Source organism: Sinocyclocheilus rhinocerous, unplaced genomic scaffold, assembly GCF_001515625.1.
Source record: "Sinocyclocheilus rhinocerous isolate Xijiao unplaced genomic scaffold, SAMN03320098_v1.1 scaffold1069, whole genome shotgun sequence".
NCBI lineage: Eukaryota > Metazoa > Chordata > Actinopteri > Cypriniformes > Cyprinidae > Sinocyclocheilus > Sinocyclocheilus rhinocerous.
Window position 1 is genome coordinate 953,420 of NW_015635541.1, and position 23,563 is coordinate 976,982.

General features: G+C 35.5%; 1 protein-coding gene across 1 annotated transcript in view; it reads right to left on the reverse strand.

The window, feature by feature from the left end:
- The window catches only part of LOC107747298 (inactive heparanase-2-like), an 80,832-nt gene that overhangs the window by 9,678 nt on the left and 47,591 nt on the right, over positions 1 to 23,563 (reverse strand). Inside the window, exons 6-11 of the mRNA XM_016561770.1 lie at positions 22,376 to 22,423; positions 14,601 to 14,694; positions 12,689 to 12,795; positions 11,868 to 11,982; positions 5,517 to 5,662; positions 1,176 to 1,322 (exon numbers count right to left, since the gene is read on the reverse strand). Of these exons, the coding sequence (XP_016417256.1) occupies positions 1,176 to 1,322; positions 5,517 to 5,662; positions 11,868 to 11,982; positions 12,689 to 12,795; positions 14,601 to 14,694; positions 22,376 to 22,423 (657 nt within the window). The remainder of the gene's footprint in view (positions 1 to 1,175; positions 1,323 to 5,516; positions 5,663 to 11,867; positions 11,983 to 12,688; positions 12,796 to 14,600; positions 14,695 to 22,375; positions 22,424 to 23,563) is intronic.

The window sequence follows — 23,563 nt, forward strand, 5'->3', positions numbered from 1 at the left end:
TTTGCCGAGCGCAAACATTAGTAAAACACGTTGCTTGATTCATTTTAATACTCTCCTTCAATTTTGCGTCTGAAAGGGAAACTCCTAGAAATGTATATTCAATAAGGTCAGGTGCAAAAATATGTGTGTCCACGCCTTTTCAGCACTAATTATTCACTGCGCGTCTTTAGAAAATCCTGATAATACTATTTTAACGCCAAAAGACGGTTTTCACTGGTACAAGCTGTTAGTAAATTTGGCCCTTGGAGAATTGTGGAAAAAGATGCAATGTATGTATTATTGGCTTACCTGAGGATACTGGAGATTCTAATTTGCTCAAGTTCTTCGAAAAATGGATTCCGGATTACCTCAACTTGGACACAAAGGTGGGCAAATTGAAATTGGAAAGAGCCCATTGCTCCTTCGCTCCAAAGCCGGTTCAAGGCCGCCGTCCCCAATCTATCATTGTTTGATTTCATAATTTCCAAGACAAGTAGAGCACGATGGCACCCACCAGTAAGCACTTATCTCTCAACAGTAAAGGCTGGAATACACTGCACTACTTTTATAATATAAAGGCTGGAATACACTACACGATTTTTGCCCCAAGAAGTTCACTTCTCCAGAGGAGGTAGCAGTTTTTCTCGACTCCCAACAAGTGCCTGCTTAGAGATGATGTAATTCTACTGCAGACGTTGCCTAGACTTTGTGAAATACATTTCCATTGTATTAAGAACAGACTGACTGCGCAGCCTTGCAGATGCCTGATTTATGGTGTGATGACTTTTGGTGAAGAAGAAGAATGGCGTTGTGAAACAAGTTTGTATCTCTCTTCACAGCAAAGGTTTGTTTGGAAAGCCTTGTGAGATGGTTAAAAGGGTGGTTCCCATGTTTCTTATTTTTTGTGTTTTACTATAGTTCTGGAAAGTGTTTTTGTTTGTTTTTGTTCAGATCAGCATTTTTTCTTTTAGGTCACTATCTGCACTGTCCTGTCGGGTCTCGGGTCTGATCACCTGTTTCTTGTTGTCTCTGTGTTGTGTGTTGTGGTGCATGGTTGTTTTGACAGCTCGCCACGTGCGCATATGTCAGCATGATTGTTTCCCCGCCCTCCTTGTTATCTGCTCGCCCCTTGTTTCACACCTGGTTCTGGGTTCCTTTTGTCAGTAAATCGCTGTCATGGATGATTATTGACTTACATGGAGTGAAGTCCATCTGTGCCGAAGGGCTGTAACAGGTATTGGTGAACAGTTTTATTTCGTAACGTCCCAGCCAGCTTGATTTTTTTCCGTGAGCGATGCAGGTTGATGATATAGATGGTTATGGACCCTCGGACATAATCGTGACTGCAGGAAAGAGTAAAAAAAAACATTAAAATGTACAATACGGCAACGTTTGATTTCGGAAGGATCATGTGACGCTGTAGACTGGAGTAACGGCTGCTGAAAATTCAGCTTTGACATCACAGGAATAAATTACATCCTAAAATAGACTCAAACGGAAAACAGTTACTTTAAATATTAATAATATGTCACCTTATTACTGTTAAGGTAATAAGCCTGGGTGAACATAACAGACTAATTTCAAAAACTACTTTGATGACTTTACAGCTAACAAGCCTTCAATACTGATAATGTAATACACTTCAAAAACAAATCAACACATTTGAAAGAATATGGGCAGACGTTGCAACTAAAATGTATCAAACTCTCCTCATTTACCATTTGAAATTCCACATACGTTGTTCACTCACATACTGTAATACTGACAGAAACATTGAGTCTGTTCCCAGAATTCCTTTTACAAGAGACAATGAGTTATATTTTATAACGGTCCAAACCCTGACGTGATCCAATTTCAGTACACAATAACCAAATTATAAAGTACTGTATATAAGCAAAGGAGGCCCCAGTACTACGTCATATAAAAGAGCTGATTATTTTCACATAACAACTGTAAAAGCATTAGCTCCCCTCCCAAATTCACTGGGGTAACAAAAGCTTTATATGTGTTGGACGATCGTGCTTACGTTACAGCGACTCCAGCGTACTGCTTCGTGTTCTCAGGGTAATACCGCTGAAGAGCTAGCTTTAGGGAATATTAACTGAAGATAAGTATCTGGCAACACGATTAGGCAAACATGATCAAATTCAATAAGGATTCTAAGGTAAAGGCAAGGAAAACATAGCAGCAGTTCACGAATGCCACATGTGGTAAAGGCCCGACTGCACCGGTCAGAGCAAGCCTGTTAGTAATCTCACCAATCGCGAGCAACCCGGGCCATGTGCATCTTTACACCTTGGCGCACACTGAATAGAGTTCAAGGGAAAAAAAGTCAGGAACGAGACAGACCCGAGACTGTGTAATGAAAACATCTCTCGTGTCATGTGATACATATGCGGTGTCTCAGTTTTAATAGACTTTGGTAACTTGGGTAGATATTTTCCAGAAGGGCGCATTAGATCAGACGAACAGATCGAAAAATGATAAACATTGTCCAAGACTTTGAAACGATGTGCCTCTCCAGCATTCGCATGGGGAACGTAAACATGGAATCCTTTGTTTGATGTCAGCGAATGGTCCTGGGGAAGAAACCACTCAAAGTACCGAAAAGGAGGCCTGTTTTGTATAAGGGTGTTGTGAAGATACTGAAAGCATATCCATGACTTGTCTGACCGGCCATTTTAACCACTAATAGAATGAAAAACTTGAAAGAGGCTGGAGTGAATGAGACCCGAATGTCTTGCAAAAAACCCGTCTTTGGAACATTGTTCGATTTTCCACTGACACAGAGGAAATTCTGGGAATTAGATCATATGATTGTTGACATTTAACAGTGCCATTTTAATAAAAAACATTTTCATTTAAATCAAATCGCCTGTCTATCATCAATAAAAACGGTCAACGTCACCTTGCCACTGGATTTTAGTTGGTTTTAGCTGCAGACCAGCTGTTTTGGGTTTCATGGCATTTACAGAGATTACTTGTTCGGTTTGTGGTGGTTTCGGTTTGATGGATAAGACACAACGTGATGAGATTTTGAACGTGGCCCAAAACTCTTGTCATCTGTATATGTATCAGAAATTGTAACTGGATAACGTCAGAATATCTCATAGTTGCAGACCTAAAAGCCTGAAAACCTCTCAACTAAAAATTAAGATGTTATGTTAAGATGTTAGAAGTGCATGCTTTAAATACATATTTGATGTCAAAGCTTTAAATGTCCTAATCATGGAATTACAAACCAACTCCTAAACTGCAGTGTTGGGGTAGCAATGCCTCATTTTGCAAAGTCACTCACTGGCAAGCAAAAAGAAACAATAATCTTAAAATGTCTCTCGCTTAAGTATCTTTTGATAGTCTGATTCATTTTAGTGATTCGCCAATTCATTTTAGGGATTCAGTGATTCATTTCAGTGAGTAAATGATTCATTCTAGTGATTTAATAATTCATTTTCATGATTCAGAAATTCATTCAAGCTTATTATGTCTTTTATTTAACAAAATATGTAAATGCTGCTAGCTTTTGACTTAATTAATAATACAAATTATGACATTTCTAGTTTCGTTACTTGCGTTCAACAAATTTCTCTCTTCAGTTTAATGTTGTCATCTAAATTTACATCCTCACAGTTATTGCCAGATAAATACTGCTCTCATTATAAATACAAAGATAATATCTGTGTTGACTACACTACCATTCAAAAGTCTGGGGTCAGCAAGATTTTTTTTTTTAAATGATTATTACTTTATTTCAGCAAGAGTGCATTAAATTAATCAAAAGTGACAATAAAGACATTTTTATGTTACAAACGATTTCTAATAATTCAAATAAATGCTGTTCTTTTGAACTTTCTATTAATTAAAGGATCCTAAAAGTAACACAGCTGTTTTCAACATTGATAGTAAAAAATATTTCATAAATGTATATCAATTACATTTCATAATATAATAAATAAAAATAGTTTTTTAAACAATAAAATGTGTTAATTTAAATTGCAACTGTCCAAAGATGTTAAGATACAGCTGTTTCTCGAGTGAATCCTATGACAATTGTATTTCAACTCGGAATGTCAAAGGAATTTATAATCCGAAAAAAAAGAAGAAGGTTTTGTCTTAAATCAGAAAAGAGAAGACTGGTATAGCTCTATTACAAGAAACACATTTAGATAAACAGGAGGACTAAAATTAAAACAATTATAATCAAGTATACTTCTCAGCATTTTCATTCTTCTCTAAGGAAGAATTGCTGGAGGCAATTTTAAAGAAGCAGAATGGAAAAGTGCCAGGCCCTATGTGATAGGCTGTGAATTTGATAAAGAATGGCACACTTTATTAATCACTCATTTAACATTGGACAGCTTCCTGAATCTCTGAGAGAAGCTAATATTTCTCTTATATTAAGAAAGGTAAACCTCCCGAAGTCTTCTCTTCAAATTTAATATGGACATGAAATTGCTAGCTAAAATCCTGGCTTCTTGTTTGGAGAAGGTAATAACTGACGTACTCAAGGATGACCAAGTAGTTTTTACAAGAGGCTGCTTGTCTTGCAACAACATAATGTCTCCTTTATTTTATACAAACTTTTAAACAGCGTGAGATTGAGGGGTTAGTGCTTTCTCTCGATGCGTAGAAAGCATTTGAACGCAGTGAGTGGTCATATTTATTTTTTCGGTTTTGGAGAAATTTAATTAACCTCTGCTCTCACTCCAAATGTGAACAATCTGGACTTCCCTCCAGACAGATATGATGCAAAGTTAAAATTTTGGGTGAACCAAGGTATTAGTCAGCTTATGGACTTGTTTGATGAAGCAGGTTTGATGTCTTTTGAGGAGCTGATACATCGCTTTCCATTTTTTTTTTTTTACAAATTACAGACTGTATGTTCAAAGATACCTCATTATGCTATAACAGAAGTCTGTCTCCAATAGAAAAACTACTTTTTCAGACACCTGAAAAAAGGTCAGCAAATCTGTTATACAATGTTCTCAATACTAGATTTGATAAAACTGTACTTCTGAATACTAAACTTGCTTGGGAAAGAGAACTTAATGTCTCTATAAGTGAAGATGAATGGGGAAGTATTTGGAAATATGCAAAATCCATTTCAGTATGTAATCTCGCCAAGGAGTTGGTACTAGATCCTTTATTTTTGATCCTTGGGCTGCCAGACCAGTTTTATAATGTCTGGAAACCCTATATCAATAATTAAGGGACTGAATTGTTAACTATTCTGCAGAAAGGTTTTCCCATTCATGTGCCTCAACTGAATACATAATTGTTTTTAACTTGTAATGTACTGTTATGTTCTTTACACGCTTTTACCGCCTAGAATTTTTTATGACCTGGGAATTTCTGCTTCATGTTAAAGTTTAAAAATGTTCAATAAATATAATGTGTATAAAATATAATCAGTGACAGTCCTAAAAATGCATTTTATGATTTTTTTTCAGATACCAAGGCAGTTTACTAGGTTTTGGAACAGAATTGATATACTTGAATGAATACATCTTACATCAGACAGTCTAATGAGAACCTACTTGTGAAAGCTGGTGCAGTGCGCATAGATGCGGAGTTTGTCCCGGATCACCCGTCCAGGGCGTGGTTTCCTCTGGAGACCTGCGACCTGCACCGCAAGCACCCTGGGGCCCACCAGACGTTTAAAGAGCAGAGATAACCAGTAATCCTACAATGCCAACACACAAAACACATGTTACAAAATAAAAAGCATCACTGAGCCATTTTTACTGGAGCTCTGCCATGTCAACACGCATGTTAGGTCAAGCGATTCTGCCATAGAATCATGTTAGCGTGGTGCACCTCTGCATAAGAAACATGATTCATGCAAGATGATTCTGGTTTAAATACACTGGACAGATGTGGCATTTCTCCGCCAGCACAAATCCAATGAATTCCAGCATCCTTCCATCTTTCAAAGGAGTTTCAATTTTAGAATTGGTAAAGAGAAAGCTGCAGAAAGCTGAATTTGAAAAGTGAAAGAAAAAAATTTAGGCGTAACATGAGTTTCTCATATCTGCCTTCACTTTAGTAAAAACTTTTCTTTTTTTTTAAAAAAGAAATGCACATGTGCTTCAGTCTTTTATTGAGAAAGACATTTTCTTGGATGCTCGAAAGGAGAGATATAAGCATAGTCTTTCTTTGGAAGCTTTTCCTGTTAAAACTGAGAAACAACAAAGCAAAAAAAAATCTTCTCAACCATAATAAATGAAATGGCTCATAGAATTGAAAGATACACACTGTAATTTTTGCTTTCTGCCATCACGAGGAAGAAAGCAAATTTCCAGTCATTCTCTTATAGGAAAAACTAAACTGATAAAGATGCATGTGCAAAATGTACCTTTGAAAAATCCTATAACACCTGCTTTAAATCTGGCATGAATTTTCAACTTGTGTGTTCGTGTATGTTCATGATTGTGCATGCAAAATATTATCCTGCAACATTTTCTGGTCCAAAAATTAATCTATACTATATCAGCACATTTAAGCTACTATGATCCAGTAAAACCATAATCGCACGAATAAGAGTTTCAACTGGACATTAACTAGCCTAGTGTAACCAGAGAACTGTTTCCTACATGATTACATACATTTTTATTGCATGGATGGCTACCTGAATTTCACATGCATGACTGCAATAGGTATCTCCTAATACCTCTCATCAGTTCCTAAATTCAACACCTAATTGAACTGGTTCAAAGCAGCATGTGTGCATCAGGAAGTTCCCATGCAATCCTGCATATGGCAGCATTTAAAGGCTTCTTTTCCAGGGAAACTTTAACTTAATTTGCTCCGGCAGTGTACATTGTGCAGCATCTGCTATAGGCAGTGGGAAAAAGAGATTTGCGAATGGGTGGGTTTTAAGAGTTTTAAGAGTGTTTTAAAAAGATAAAAATACAAATCTCAGATATTGCAATTTGATATGATGCAGTGAAGCTTCTGAATTAATCACATTTTCTGTTTGAAAGCAATTTGATTTCAAAAAATATATTTATATATTTTAAACGCTAATGTCAACAACTTCAGCACAATCTAGAACCAGAGACCAGAGTCTAGATTCCAGGGTTTCAAACTGGTGCATACTGATTTGCATAGGGGTCCATGGAAAGGTTTATGCATTGTTTATTCTATCAAAATGTTATGCAGATGCAGGTGCACTAGGCCACTACAGCAAACACAAAAATGACAACAATCTCAGGAGTGCTCACCTCAACAACTTTCAGGTCCCTTTATTGTACTTTCTTAGAGGTGAAAACACTGTGTTGGCAGATAATACCAGTATTTCGCTTAGAAAGCATTTCTCAGCCCTCCCAGTAAAACTAGGATTATGCAGAGGCTATAATGACTGAATAACATAGAAACCACTTTAATAATGAATAAATTAAAGTCAAACCACTAAAGACCTGAGAGATTAAAGGATATGACCAACTTACTTGTCTGTAATACCAACAGGATATAAGCAAATGCCATGTCCTGTAATGCCAGACAGACACATATTAACTTAACGTGAGAGTGTGCAACAAAAACAAAGCAATTTTAACCACATAATAAACAACTGGGAGCAATAAGAACCTACATTTTAATAATATTTAAAGGTGAAGCGTGTAAATTTCACACCACACTAACCACTGACACTAAACGGAATTACAAAAAAGACTGGACGGGTAGATTTTCTAAAGAAAATGTGAGTGGTTTTTGCCAGTGTAAAACATTCTGCCAGGATGCTGGAGTTTGCCATGGCCCCAGATCAAGCCCACCAACATGCCTCTATGATATTGTGCTGTTGAAATATTGCTGGGCATGTTGCAGTTGGGCGCGGTTGCCTATTAGCCTGATTCAAAGCCCAAGTTTCTCTGTTATTCTGATCTGAGATATGTGTAAGGGCAACTTTTAAGAGATTTGTGAAAGCAATAGCACATCTTTATTAATCTGAATCATGAGAATAATTCATATAGATATTTATTATTAATATTAATATTATTGTGCATTATGTGTATTATTGAAGAGAGGTGCACTATTAACTTCACCTAGCCAATGAAAAACTATAATAAATGAATAAAATTAATATAGAGGTTATTGAACAGAAGTGTGCTATTGCTTTCACCCAGCAGAAAAAAAATACAATTAAATAATTTTTGATGTTTTTAATATTAATAAAAAATTATATTGTGCAGATTTGTAAACAGAGGTGTACTGTCTTTCACCCAGTAGATGAAAAACTATGAATATATATATATATATATATATATATAATTGTGCAGAGTATTGAACAAAACAAAATAAAAGATTTATATTGATATTAATATTATTGTGCAGATTATTAAGTCTACTATTTCACAAAATACATTAAAAAACATAAAATACAATAAAAATCTATATTAATAATAATATTATTGTGCAGATTATTGAAGAGAGGGGCACGATTAACTTCACCTATAGCAGATGAAAAACTATAATAAAATAAGTATATAAATAAATAATTGTGCAGAGCATTGAAGAGAGGTGTGCTATTTCTTCCATGTCACGTTAAAAATAAAAAAATTTAATAATAATGATATTAATTGATATTATTGTGCGGATTATTAAAGAAGTCTACTATTACATAAATTACAAAAACAAAACAAAAAACATAAAATACAATAAAAAATTGTATTGTAATTGTAAAAAAATAATATTGTTATTAATATTATTGTGCAGATTACTAAAAAGAGGTGTACTACTGCTTTCACCAGCAGATTAAATACTTACATACATATATACATAAAAAAATAAATAAATATATAAATTAATAAATGAATGAATGTGCACATTATTAAAGAGATGTGTGTTACTGCTTTCATGAGCAGATTGATTGATTAAAGGTGGGGTATGTATTTTTTCAAAAACGCTTTAGAAAACTGAGTCGGGCCGAGTACCAAAACAAACTTGTAGCCAATCAGCAGTAAGGGGCATGTCTACTCATGATGCGGAGGAGAGAGCGCTTAGTGCACAGGATGGACATTAGCCGAGCCGAGCGACAGAAAGATAGAGATGGCGGATAAAAAAACAAAAGAGGAAAACGTCTGCGGAACAAAAGAAGGCTTACGATAAGGCAAGAAGTAGGACCCGTGTAAATATCGGATCAGCTTTCCAGCGCTGGAGAGAACTCAAGGAGTGGGAAGGCCTGCGATCGGACACCGAGGTTGCTTTGTTTCTTCGCACCGCGCCACAACAGCTAAAGTTTCAGTGCATTCAGTGTAGACAGCATCACTGATTATGAGTTCTATAGTATTTTGTCGCGCCGCGCCACTCGCGTCCGGTGTAGACACGGTGTAACATTGGTTTTGCTTTGTTTCACAGAACTAATCGTTGCCTGGGTTGCATACGTATGTGTGGGGCGGAGCTATCAAAATAGGGGCGAGACCCTTTTTGGGTAGGGGTGTGTTTGTTTTGGTGATTTGAATTATCAACACTGGCTAACAGAAATCACTTACCCCACCTTTAAATAAATGAGCATATTATTAAAGAGAGGTGTGCTATTGCTTTCACCCAACATGTATGTAAGTAAATAAATAAATAAATATGCTAATTATTGAACATATTCAATATGAGCAAGAAAAAGTACTAGAAAAAAGACTTGAACTTGGATTTAGAAACTATTTTAACAAAAAAAATTTACACATATCACCTTAATAGTCTAAAGGGGTGGATGTATAGTTCTATGGGAATTATTGACGGAAAACATTAGTGCAGAAATCTCCTGGTTCTGATTAGTATCCAATCAAAAATACTGGGGTGAAAACACAAGAAACAGCAAGAGACAAGGGGTTTTAAAAAGAAGCAAAGCAAGAAGAGGGGATGAGATCATCTGCTGAGGTGTGAAGGGAAAGAAACTGAGACATGACTCAGTAAGGGATTAAAGAGAAAAGGTTGGACCGTAAATTTTCCACGCAGGCCGACAGGTTGCGGCTGTTGCGAATTCTCGCAGTGGGGCTTCTTGCAGTTCCCACAGACATCCAGCTATGTTTAAAGCATTGCGATCCCAGCAGGGGGCGATTGGTCCTTGGAATAACTAGAGATGTTGAACGAGAAGCAGGGGGAAAAAAGATGACCATTTCGAAAGTTGTGAGGAGTGCTTGACGAAAGCGCAGCTCAAAGTGCTTTTTATGGAAAGATGCTCATTCTGGCTTGTCCTGGAAGAACAGTGCTCCTGTTGAGATTCTGAGAAATCCAGACTAGCCTTCGGTGAAGCGCTGCATAATCAAGAATTTCTACCATTGCTGTATTATTCCTCTTTATGTCTTCCTTTGGTTTTATTACTTGCACAGGAACATATGTTATCCTGAGCCGGTCGACAGGTCTGGCTCTCCACTGCTGGTGGGCTGTAAAAGAACAGAGGGCCACGAGCAGATAATGTATCTATCAGCATCTGGAGTCAGTGAGGATTGTGTGTAGGAACCAGAAGGTAAGCTGCATGTGAAGCTAAAATCAGTGGGTCTGCTTCAATGTTAAGAGGGAAGTAGCGGTTTGTTTTCGTCTATATTTAAACCATTGAAAAGAATTCTAGCAAAAAAAAGTTCTTTATTTGTACTTGATTTGTAGTCGCAAATTTCACCAATTTCCATTAGTGTCAAATTTCCATTTTATGTTCGGTTGAGATGGATTAAACATTATTTGTTTTGGGTCCCAGAGAAGAAAATAATATAGCAATTTTGAAAAGAATCTTTATTTTCTCCAAATTTCTTTTAAAATGCTCCTATGGAAAACATAATATGCAATATTTATTACAATGATAAAGAGATAAATATTAATAAAAAGCATACATGTATTTATTGCATGCCTTACATAAATGTAATTTATATATATTTTAAATATTTTATATTTAATATACTGTATGTATATTTTTTATTTCATAATTTTAACTGCAAATGCTGTAGCAAAAACCTGTTAAATGTTGGCAGGAAAAATTATGGAAAATGATATTTTTATATATATATATATATACACAGAGAGAGAGATAATTTGTAAACCAAACAGAAAATGTTATGTTAGTATATGGAAATTAATAACATTTATTCATGTTTTATATCTGGAGTCTCTGACACGCCTAAAATATTTTGCACATCTAACATTGCCAAATTGAAATATAGTTCAGAATCAGATCTCACAATATTAGTCATGATGTACCAAAACTCAACGTTAAGCATGTTTCCCGAGCAATGAAAAGATCCACAGAACATAAGGGTTAAGTTTCTTTTAGTCATGGTCTTTTATACGGCTTCGCAAATCAAATTGAAATTTAATTGAAGTCTTCTGTCCGTCCTGTCTCCAGGGGGCTGACCTGCAGACACTGTGAAAGAGTGAGGTCTACATAATTCAGGATGAAGTTGGCAGCGGTCTGGAGGGCGGGGATACCTGTGGAGTGTCCTCGGCTCAGGTTGCAGTGCTGTCAGCATCTGGCTGTTCCACACAGTGGGGCACACATGTAGAGGGGATGGGAGACAGGTGACACTGTCTCAGGCTTGAATTTCAGTGCAGTTCGCCTCAGCTGCCCAGTATTCAACACCACTAAACACCTTTCATCTTGGCTAATAGGTCCCACGGGAAAAGCCGTAAGGTGCCTGAGCCACATGCTAAAGACTGACTCTGTCTAAGACTATTTTCATACACTTCATGATGGAAAAAAACTACACCCGGGTCATTTTTACCGATTCGTTTTAGGTGGTTTTGCAATACGGTAACGAGCATACCACACAGATCACTGCGTATGGTGTTAATTTGCGCAACCTTTAGTGCATGTGGTATATGACTCGAATCTGTCTGCAGGTAATGTCTGAGTGTTAAACGGCTTTGACTGCTTTCGATTTGGGTTCTGTTTATGTGCTTAAACTTACAGGTAAAGGGTTGAAGTGCTGGTCGACGAGGTGGTTGTATCCATAATCAAAAAAAGAATGTCGGAGTACAACATCAATCCCATGAGCTGCGGCGATACCGAGAGTGTTGAGCCACCTGAAGCCAGCAAAAACATTGATATCATTAGGAATGCAACAGAATTTAGTGATTTGTCAGGTTTTTTCCACAGACAACTTTAATCAGTTACGTCTCCTTTCAGTATTTAAAAAGCCATTTCTATTGGAAAAAAGACATTTGAAAAACAGCAGTGGAAAACAAATGTACAGTGCAGGTTGTACAAGGCAAATAAGCACTCTGTTTTTTTTTTAAGATTTAATTTTGGCATTTTTGCCTTTGTAGACAGGAAATGAATTGGGAGAGAGAGGAGGGATGGGATCGGGACTCGAACTCGGGACGTTTGAAGCGCAAATGAGCACTTTGTATTAAACTACTACAAGGCCATACAAATATCAGCAACATGAGTTGGACTTAGTGTCATGTGGCCTGACAGAAATTGTTCTCTTCAATGCAGTTGAGAGGTGTTTTTAACTGTGTCACAACTTAAATTCACTGTTCACAATTATATTGTTATATTGCAAGTATTTTTGTAAAACAGCTTATCTCAACAGCAACTGAGCGCTTAATGCTTTGCAGACTGTTACAGATCATGCATCGTTTTGTTTTTTGTACATAAACATTTAGGTTAGCTCAATCATAATTAGCTGAAATCCTGTATGCAATACAAGTAATGATATTTTTATATGGAGATCATCAAAAAAGTTGACTGCAGTTCCTATATACTACATGAAGATATTTTACTTACAGAAAACCAGCAGCAAACGTGTCGGATAAATTATTGGTGCCCCCTGCCCAAGCCGGACCAACTCCACCCAGCCACACACGCTTCTCTGGAGCATGAGTCTGCACAATCTGAAAGAAAACAAAGACAAAGCTTTAGCTTTTAGATGAGACATATCATCAATAACTCATAACTGAGTGATGGAGGGTTGGGAAGGATTTATTCTTCTTTTGACTAGTCTGGTCCACTGAAAATGACTTTATAGTCACCAAGGTCATTTTAGGCTGGTAAATGTGAAATCCAAAATACGGTACTGTTCAAAAGATTTTGTGAAAGAAATTAATACTTTTATTCAACAAGGATGCATTAACTTGGTCAAAAGTGACAGTAAAGACATTTATTATGCTTCTAAAGATTTCTATTTCAAATAAATGCTGTTCTTTTTGAACTTTCAATTGATCAAAGAATATAGAAAAAATGATCATGGATTACACAAAATATTAAGCAGCACAACTGCTTTCAACATTGATAATAATAATAAATGTTTCTTGAGCAGCAAATCGGCATATTAGCATGATTTCTGAAGGATCATGTGACTATGAACACTGGAGCAATGACTGCTTTGCCATTACAGGAATTAATTCTATTTTAAAATATTAATTCACAGCATGACTGTTTTTATTGTATTTCTAATCAAATAAATGCAGCCTTGGTCAAAATAAAAGACTTCTTTCAAAAATACTTAACCCAGTGTTTTGAATAGTAGTGTAGCTAAAAATAACTAACAAATAAATACATTTAATAATACAATTATATGTACTATCGAAAATTAATAACAAATGTTGGTTATCTTTTAAAAGCCAGGTACGCAAACACAACTTTTCCCCTATGCAGCTGACTGATAAAAATCTGCATCCTGACTCCTGTTTTTGTGCTCAATATAAATCACTGTCCATGACTGTCCACGGGCATGATTTGAGATGAGATCCCAACTCTGCAGCACAATACTCAACCGACTGCCGTCCAGCTGCAGGGTCAGAGTCTGGTTATAATAGAACACATGTCTGGTATTAGGCATATTCCATAATAAGCCGAAGAAAGCCTCTCATACTCTCTACTTCTGATTCAGACACACTATGAACCTCAGGACCTGCTGCAGTGAATGACATCCAGAAAATCAATGCTCAAGCATAAATCACCTCTCAAAATAAATCTGACAGACTGCAGAAGGGTACATTTGTCGCCAAACCATCGAAGAACACCTGCAGATCCACTCCAGAAAAAAAAAGATGTGAATTCTATCTTTTATGACCGATTTTATGTAAAATGACCTTTGGATTTGAAGTTAAGAAGTGGAATAAGCACTTGTTCGTCTGACATCACGCATGTAATAGGCTCTAATCACCGTCCCACTGGGTTTGGGAGTGAACAAAACTTTGGCGTCTTTTGTTTGATATTTGTGAGGAAGGCCAGTATTCCCCCTCTTTCACTTTTAGGGGAACACTGGACCAGATGTGTGAGTTTGAGATACATAAAACAGGAGAGCTGTGTATTTATAGATTGGGCCTCCTGAGGGAAGTCTTAAATGTTGTGAAACCTGGTACTGCTTATTAGACCGAAAGGGGTCTGAGACATCATGAGGCTGAGGGGGGAACTTGTAAATTGTAAACCCAATCAAACGCTTTCCTCCTTTACTGTGCCCTGACCCACGCTCCCTTAACGGTAGGCCACCTATCAGACCGGAGACAGCTTGTTTGGATGGTGCAGCTGAGGACAAACCCGGGGCCCTTGAGATAAACACAGTTAACGAGCACTGGAGGGACTTACACGCTCTCACAACAACAACAACCTTAACGCATATTAGCACATCTCTGACCTACACATTCAAAAACAAAAGATATCTAGGCTGGGTGTCTTTAAAAAAAAAACAACTTACCTTTAACACCTTGGTAATCTGCTCAGACAGGGTGTCCAGAAGTCTTGTCTTCATGAAGTCTTCTACTTTGGTCACCCGCCTGTCAATGTAGTAACTGCACACATAAGATAACATCTTTGTAAGAGCTATGAAATATAAAACTGATTAATTTGATATAGTTTTAATTGAAAAAAAAGACATTATATACACATATTTTTAATTGAATATACACGTGTTTTTGTTCAATTAAAAATATATGTATACAATATATTAATATTTGACAATTAAATGTATATATTAATACACAGTAATATACATTTAATGCTTTTGAAAGAATTTTATGCTCACCATGCTGCATTTATATGATCAAAAATACAGTAAAAGCAATGCAATTACAATTACATTGTAATATTTTATTGCAATATGATTAAATATTAAAATGTCTTTTGATGAATAAAAGTATTCATTTATTTTTAAAAAGAAAACCAACCAAAATGTTCTTAATATGTGTTACATAATGTATACATTTTATTATATTATATATAAAACATATTCATATTTCGTAGCATCTATTAAATGATGAAACAATATGACACACACACACACACACACACACACACACACACTAAAACATTAACTTGATGGAAATATTTTCCCTTGTATAAAAAGAAAATTAGATATATTGCATTACTGTGGTTTCAAATTCAAATTGTGTGTGTGTGCTATAATTTACAGATATATTTTCTTTTCAAGCTACACAGACTATACTATGATTCAGCAACTGATTAACACATTTGTACCTTATTTCAGTGTAAAAATAATATTATATTTTCCCTCAAAAAAAAAAAAAGTCTGTGACTGGAGAATAACATCGAATAAAAACAAACAGCAAAATGGCAATGCTATCAATCTCAATGTTACCAGTACAATATGAAATAACACAATCCACATTTTTCCACTTCAGTGAGCAAAGTTCAGAATATGAATTAAATGCATTAAAGGCCAGACTGCAGGTTTATACACAAAATAACTAACAGATTGAGCCCATGAATTATATTAAGATGTAAAAGCAGACAGCGGTGACAAGAGACAGAGCTCTTTTTGGTCAAAGAGAGATAGAGAGAGAGAGAAAGAGAGAGAGTTGGGGATGAAGTAGCTGTGGGCCGGCCATCTGGAGGAGGGTGTGAAAAGAGGGCCTCAATGAACTGCACCATTTTCAAGCAATACGTCTGAAGATCTTGACGTATCTGAAGGAAAAGTGGTTCTCTGTGGACACTGACCCTCAAAATTAATAGTCTCTTTGGGATTAAAGCTGCACAAATCTAGAGGCAACAAATCTTCGTTATCTTTGGACCTCAAACAGCAATGAACAACTCTCAACCTCCCTAGCATTATATTTAGCTAATGTGTATCCATTTGTGGTGTTTTAGATTCTGCTTGTAAGGTACATTCTCGACGACCGACTTCTGAATTTAGCATTCAAAACAGAGGAGACGTCTGGAAGAAGAGTGAAAGAAAAGCGCATCTGTTCCATGGGAGACAGAGACTCCTAATGTAAGAGATAAAGAATAAATTAGACAAAGGTTTTATTGCTCAGAGGCTTTTCTTTCATAGCACAGGACACTTAATTTAATTCTTATGTTTTATTTTTTATATTAACTTTATTTCAGATGTTCCTCTAAAATTCGCCATACTGTAATACCATAAAGAGACGTATGTAAGACAATATGATAATATTTTCAGCACATGCTGAAAATTCAGCTTTGCCAACACAAGAATCAATTGCATAATTTTAATATTTAATAATAGTTTTTATACTTTTAAATAATTTTTATTATATAAAAAATATAAAAAAGCATACATTACATTACGAAGCAAGAGACTATATGCTCTTCATTTAATTTTATAAAAACAATTTAGATATTAAAAAAAGATTATGAAATGGCATGATGTTGATGAGATGCCAGTTTTCCCTGTTTAGTGTTTTTTTTGTAATGGTTTTTCTATTGACACACAGTAGGACAAATTGTAGTATATAGAGCAGTGGTCTTCACTATTTTTTTCATGGGAGCCGCACTGATAGGGCAAAGTCAATCGGAGAGCCACTTTTACCGCGAAGTATCAAAAGTTACATCCAGTCATAAATAGCATGTATTTTTATCAATTTAACCTACCCGTACCACTCAAATCAGAAAACATTATTATAAGCTGACCGTTGTGAATCTTTCTAAAGTAAGGCGATAGTTTCGAACACTGGCTGGTTATGTACTTGCTCAAATATTGATTTCGGATCATTTTTAACCAAAAAAAGTTACGGACTGCAGCTTTAAACTAAACATGCAATTTTTAAGTAGAATTACGGAAATTGTATTTTCTTGTAATGAATGCATTTCAATAATCCTTATTTACAACTTTGAAACATCTTTTTTTTTTTACAATGTACAAGAGCCACACGAAACGTTTAAATAACTTGTGAGGGCTCTTATTCCAGGAATCCTCCTTTACTGTAAAATGATAATTGAGCATCAGAATGTGTGAGTGCATATGGATTGAGTTTGACTGAGTAGGTGGTGTTTTTATGAAATCTTCCTCTCTGACACCCTTTACTACTTCCGCTTCCTTTCATCAGGGTTGACCTCTAGATTAATGAGTCTGTTTGGGACACCCTCTCTCTCCAGACGCAGGGGGGCCGTCTAATTGAGGGAGAAATGCAAACTTGTTTATGTCCTTATAACTTTTAATGACCGCAGCTATTGCATGCACTTGATAAAACACTTCTCATTACTGAATAATTCAAAGCCACTCAGCATGGAACTAATTAAAGTCATTGAAAGCACATCCAGTCGCCATTGTGCTGGGAGATTAAAGAAAGCCGCTAATGAGCGCATTTCTGATTATTAAAGTTCGCCATATTGCGACGCGGTGTTGAGCAAGTCAGGCACTTTCTGAGTGAGAGGTTATAAAGCGACAGCCCATCTAAAGCAAAACTCAACAAGAACGAGATGTACAAAAATAGCCCTGCATATTTCGCTGAAGCTCTCTGATCACAGCATCTGTGATTTCTCATGATTATCACACAGGACAAACTCTAGCTGACTCTAGCTGGAACTCGGCTTGTCTGTCTGCAGCAGTCGGCAGAGACTTGAGCCCAGCACTGCAGTTATAAAGCACAAAACAGTATCTCGTGTCCAGACAAGCTTTTTCAGGGCTCAACAATACTTTTTTTTTTTTTTTTTGACGGCCCAATCGGGCCAGTAGTTCAGATTTGGGACCCAGCACAAGGAATAGCAAAAACAAACAAACAAACACATAAAAGTTAAATAAATATATATTTTTTTTACTTACTTGCGTAATTTTCTTTACAAAACTACATACAAAAATGAAGAAAATTTATAATTGAATGAAAAAAATATATAATAAATTTCTTAATGTGTGTTTAAAGTGATTAATATTAAAATAAAAAAGATAAAATAAAATATAAACAATTTAAATGAAAGATAAATGAAAGTAGAGAGATAAATTAATGATAATTTAAAATAGGAGATGTATTCATTTATCTTTTTCTAACAAAACTTGTTTTTATTTTAATATTAAATATAATAACACTTTAAAAAGAAATAGATGGGGCCACTTTAACAAGATTTTAATTTTTTAAAATTAAATTATACATTTCCTTTAATTTTGTGTGTAATTTTGTAAAAACTAAAATAATAATAAAATAAAATAAATAAAAAAATAAAAAATGCACAAATAATTTTGTTAGTTCAATTATACAGCTGCCAAAAAAGGGATAATTCCACCTCAAGAGCTGTTTGCATTAATTTTGTAAAGAAAATGTAACATTTAAGCATTTTCTTACGAAAATACTTCAATTACTTGTTGTAAATTATTTAATGATTAATTTCTTAATTAAATGTAATTTACAAACGTTAAAACAAATAATTTAAGTATTTAATTTAAAAAAATAATAAAAATAAAAACTGTGCAGCTATAACTTGTCAGTGACAGCTATAAATTCATAAAACACACTTAGCCCAGCTCCAGACTGTTATTTATCATATTGAAGTCACCCTTAACTTTTGTTTCCAAGACTATTCCAAATCAATCACAAATCAGAAAAAAACGTAATTTCTCTCAGCCAACTATATAACTTCTTCAATGAAAACATTTAAATCAACAGACTTCAGTTTCAATATTCAATACACAGAAAACCAAATAGACAAGCAACAGTTTCGTCAATTGGCCCGAAACTATCTCATACACTAATATATCAGAGCCAGCCAAACATCCAAAAGGTCCAGAATTTCAGACACGTTCCATTAAAAAAAAATATATATAATATTAAAAAACTGCATTTTATGCAACATCCAGAGCTGTATCTGCAATAATCAGAGAAAAAAACTAGGGGAAGTTCCACAGAAGTACACACATAGTTCACTGTTAACCCCGATAACAACTTCCTTTCCTAAAATTAATGACCTGATATCTGGCATTACCTCATTTCCTGGTCTAGTGCATCAAACTGGAAGTTTGGGCTAGACCTAGAAGTGCAATTGGTAAAATTCGCTATTTTAAGGATCTGGAACTCTTTTACATAGTTTGATTATTGTTCATTTTACTTTTATTTTGAAGGTAATAATTTCTGTGCAGGTGAATGAATGAACATGGCAACACCCAAGAAGGGCTACACAGTTAATGCTATACATTCAAGTTTATGCAAATACAATGCATAAATCAGACCTTGCATTATTCGAAACCTGTTTGGTGCAAAACCTGCCAGGTACATAAAAACTGGTGACTGTTAATCATACAAAACAAAGAGCATCATTGCATGAGTCACAACATCATTTATCCTCCTCAATTTGGTTGCCAGAAGACCGCTGTGTTGTCAACGAACACCTGCCAAGCTCACCGTAGCATTGCAATTTTGTTTCTATACACGTCATTTTCCAAGCACTGGGAATGGGCTGGTTTTATAGTCAGAGAAATCATGTTAGAAAAACCCACATCTGTCTAATGAAGGCAGCATAAATACTCTAGAACTAATGAGGACACACTTGGATACAATCAGGGTTGGGCTAGAGAACAAAGACATGACAACAACATAAAAAGTGAAGTTCAAAATAAAAGTCAACGGCAAACTAAAAGAAAGACAAGAGATGCCTGTTCCCAAACTCCACAAACACTTCTAATCAAACCCATTTCAGTCTCTGATGGACAGACGCAACAGCTCAATTCACTCTCTAAGTAGAAAACACGCAGTCCTCGCCTCTATAAGAAGTTAATAGGATAGAGGGGTTTGAAATAAGTGGTTATTTAGAGATGAATACCTTTAGCCTTAGGAAAACAGCTGCTCTAATCCATGAAGAGGCTTTACCGTTCTGTTACAGGTGAAGCATAACTGATCCCACTATAGTATAGTCCCACTATAGTACTAATACAGTATATGGTGCACAAATGTGAAGTATTTATATTTATGCATATATAAATGTATATACATATTTATATATGCATATATTATATACACTATTGTTAAACATGTAAGGGCCAGTGAGATTTGTTTTTTAAATGAATACTTTTATTCAACAAAGGTGCATTAAATAAGATTTGATCATAAAGACATTCGTAATGCTACAAAAGATTTCGATTTACACTATAAATGAATAATAGGTTTTATTTATCAAAGATTCCTGAAAAATAACGAATCACAGTTTCCATAAAAACATGAAGTCACACAACTGTTTTCAACACTGATATTAATAATAAAAGATTCTTCAGCAAAAATCAGCATATTAAAAATTTCTAAAGGATCTGAAAATTCAGCTTTGCCATCACAGGAATACATTTTCAGAACCTAAAATAGAAAACAGTTGTTTTAAATGAATAACTTTAATAATATTTCAGAAAATTTGTGTTTACTGTATTTTTGAAGTGAATGGTGGAGTATTACCTACATGTATACATTTATATTTTTGTATGCGCTACAATGCGATACAAACATGGTATGAATAGTTATAAAATAGAAATGTTTTGCTTGAAAGTATGAAAGGAATGTTAATTGTTTTGTTAGTGAGAAGTACTGTTGAACACACACTAACTGTTGACGTCTTTTACAACACTTCTCAGTAATGGTACTTAACCAGATTAGGAAAAAAGGCTCAAATTAGAGGCCTGCATGTGTTTGCTGGGAGTGTAAATTTACCTTCCAGCACATTATCCCACCTCACAGGTGTTAGAAATTAAGGCGGAGGTGGGGAACAGCAGACTCTATGGTTGATAAACAACAGAACACAGGGACAGACTTTTTGTATTGCCACTGTTGATGTCTAGAGAGCAAGGCAGCCAATGACCGATATATTATACAATTTAAATGTATGCAAATGAGCATTTTACACAGTGGTCACGTAAAACATTCAATATTAACTTTGAACATTCATTAAGAAATGTGTCATAATATTCGAAAACAGAAAATGCAAATGACAATGCAGTCGATTGTGAAAATGACACTGCGTTAACCAGTACCTCTTCGATTGACCAAGCTGATGGCGATAATCTCAAAATAGCCACAAAAAAAAACACAAGTTAATTGTCCTGGCCGATATGCCAACCTACCACTAGCAAAAACTATTGTGCATAACAAATTATGAAATTAACAATATCAAAATGTCATCACCGATGACGGACCTAAACCTATGGAAGCCTGTTTTCATCACTAAATTAAAAAAAAAACTCATAAAATTTCACAATTCTAACTTTTCCCACACAATTGCGATTTTACATCTCACAATTCTGACTTGTTTCTCAGAATTGCGAGATATAAACGGACAATTGCGAGTTATAAAGTCAGAACTGTGTGAAATAAAGTGGCAATTGCATGTTATAAAGTCAGAATTGCAAGATATAAACTCGCAATTCTGACATTTTTCTCAGAACTCCAAGTTTATATCTAGCAATTCTAACTTTATAACATGCAATTGTGAGACATATAAACCTGCAGAATTTGACTTTATAACTCGCAATTGTTTATATCTCACAATTCTGACTTCTTTTCTGAAGTCAAAATTGTGAGAAAAAAGTTAGAATTGTGAGATATAAACTCACAATAGCAAGAAAAGAATCTGAATTGTTTAAATCTTGCAATTCCAACTTTATTTCTTGCAATTGCGAGTTTATATCTCACAATTCTGACTTTATAACTCGCAACTGCAAGTTTGGATCACGCAATTCTGAGAAAAAAAATCTGAATTGAGGGATATAAATTGAAATAAAAAGTCACAATTACCTTTTTGAATTTTTATTCAGTGGCAGAAACAGGCTTCCACATAAACCCGTGGTTCTCAACTGGTTGCTTCAGGACATCAGAAAGAAAACCCAATGCAGTACCAAAATTGTTCATTGTACTTAAAATCCAACATTGAAATTTATTAATAGAACTACTTACTGCCCAACAATGACAAATTTTTAAAAACAATTTTGTAAATGTATAAACAACATAGCAATTTCCTTATTAAAAGTGGCTAGACCTATTTGTTTTCCTCTCCTAACTATATATGGCTTCTTGCATTTTTTATATTTGTACCTTTCATTGTTTTTCCCCTGCTGTATCAGAACAGTCCTGCGACTCATTTATGCGTCGTGACCCACCACTTGAGAACAACTGACACTTTTGCGTTCGCATTCTGTTTTGTTTCATACCACAGCAATGTTGTATAACAACTTTAGAAAGATGATCTCAAATTTCCATAAACAATAGGGAATAATAAAAGGTTAGAATTTAAAAAAGGTAAAATACCTACTGTTGCCACGTTACTGCGTCAACCACAGAACCACCGTTTTTCATAAACCTGTGAAGAGAGAGAAAAACTATTATCAGTACATATCGGTATTTTATATGGAAGGTTATTATAGCACTGGAAAAACAGTCTGCTCCGCCATCATAAATGACTCTTACACAAAGGAACTGATAGCCAAACGCACACGGCTGCATGGCTAACAGGAGGTGTCTGTTTATTTCGCCGCTGACACTGATCTCACATGCTGTGAGTAAATTTGTGCAGAGAGGAGTTTACCAGGGAGCTGAGTAATCTTAATCAAACGAGGGAACAAAATTCCTTATAGGGAGCAAAGTTTCTAAACAGTTGATCGTGTGATGGCAGTTTCACACAAAAAAACAGCGACCAACCTTTCTCTCCAAAACTCCATGCCGTCCCATAATTCCCCTCTTGTCTCCCTCTCTTTCCCTTTGTCTGTCCGCTGAGTTAAAACTGCATTTATCATTTCCATCTGAACGAGACTGGTAGCAGCAAGGGGTGGCGTCTCGTTCCGAGGAAGACCTTCGACAAAGCACTTGTGGTTGTAATACCAAGTTTCATTTCAGCCTGCCAAAGTTATGACTGCTCAAAAGCCCCCGCAGGAAAACACTAGGTGGCTTATGGCAGAAAAGTAAAGGGGCGCACCTAAACTACACAATACAAATCACACAGAGCAAAGAAACGGATGCCAAAAATATGACAGAAAGCTATAGTGCTGGCCCAGGTTTTCCTTCTTGAAATATAATTTACTTGAGAAGCAAGATTGCATAAGATATTAAGGCTTCTAGTTAGTGGTTGGCGATATGACCAAATTTGAATCACGTTATGAGTCATTTTATTTCACGTTCACAATATAATTGTTACGATAGGCTGTTACGATTTTTAGATGACACTGAAATTTCACAATTATGCATTCTATACAATAAATAATACAAATAAAAAGAGCTCAAACTTAATTAAAGGGGTGGTTCACTGTTTTTTTTCTAGGCTTGATTGTGTTTATGGGGTGAAGTCTAACATGTGTTAATGCTTCGTTTTTTTTTTTTTATGCATTATTTTTCACATAATTTACCTTTATTCCACACCGCTCTGTCCCTTCTCTGAGAAACGTTCTTCTCCCTCAGAAATAGGCAATGGGCTCTGATTGGTTAGCTAGCCCAGTGTGTTGTGATT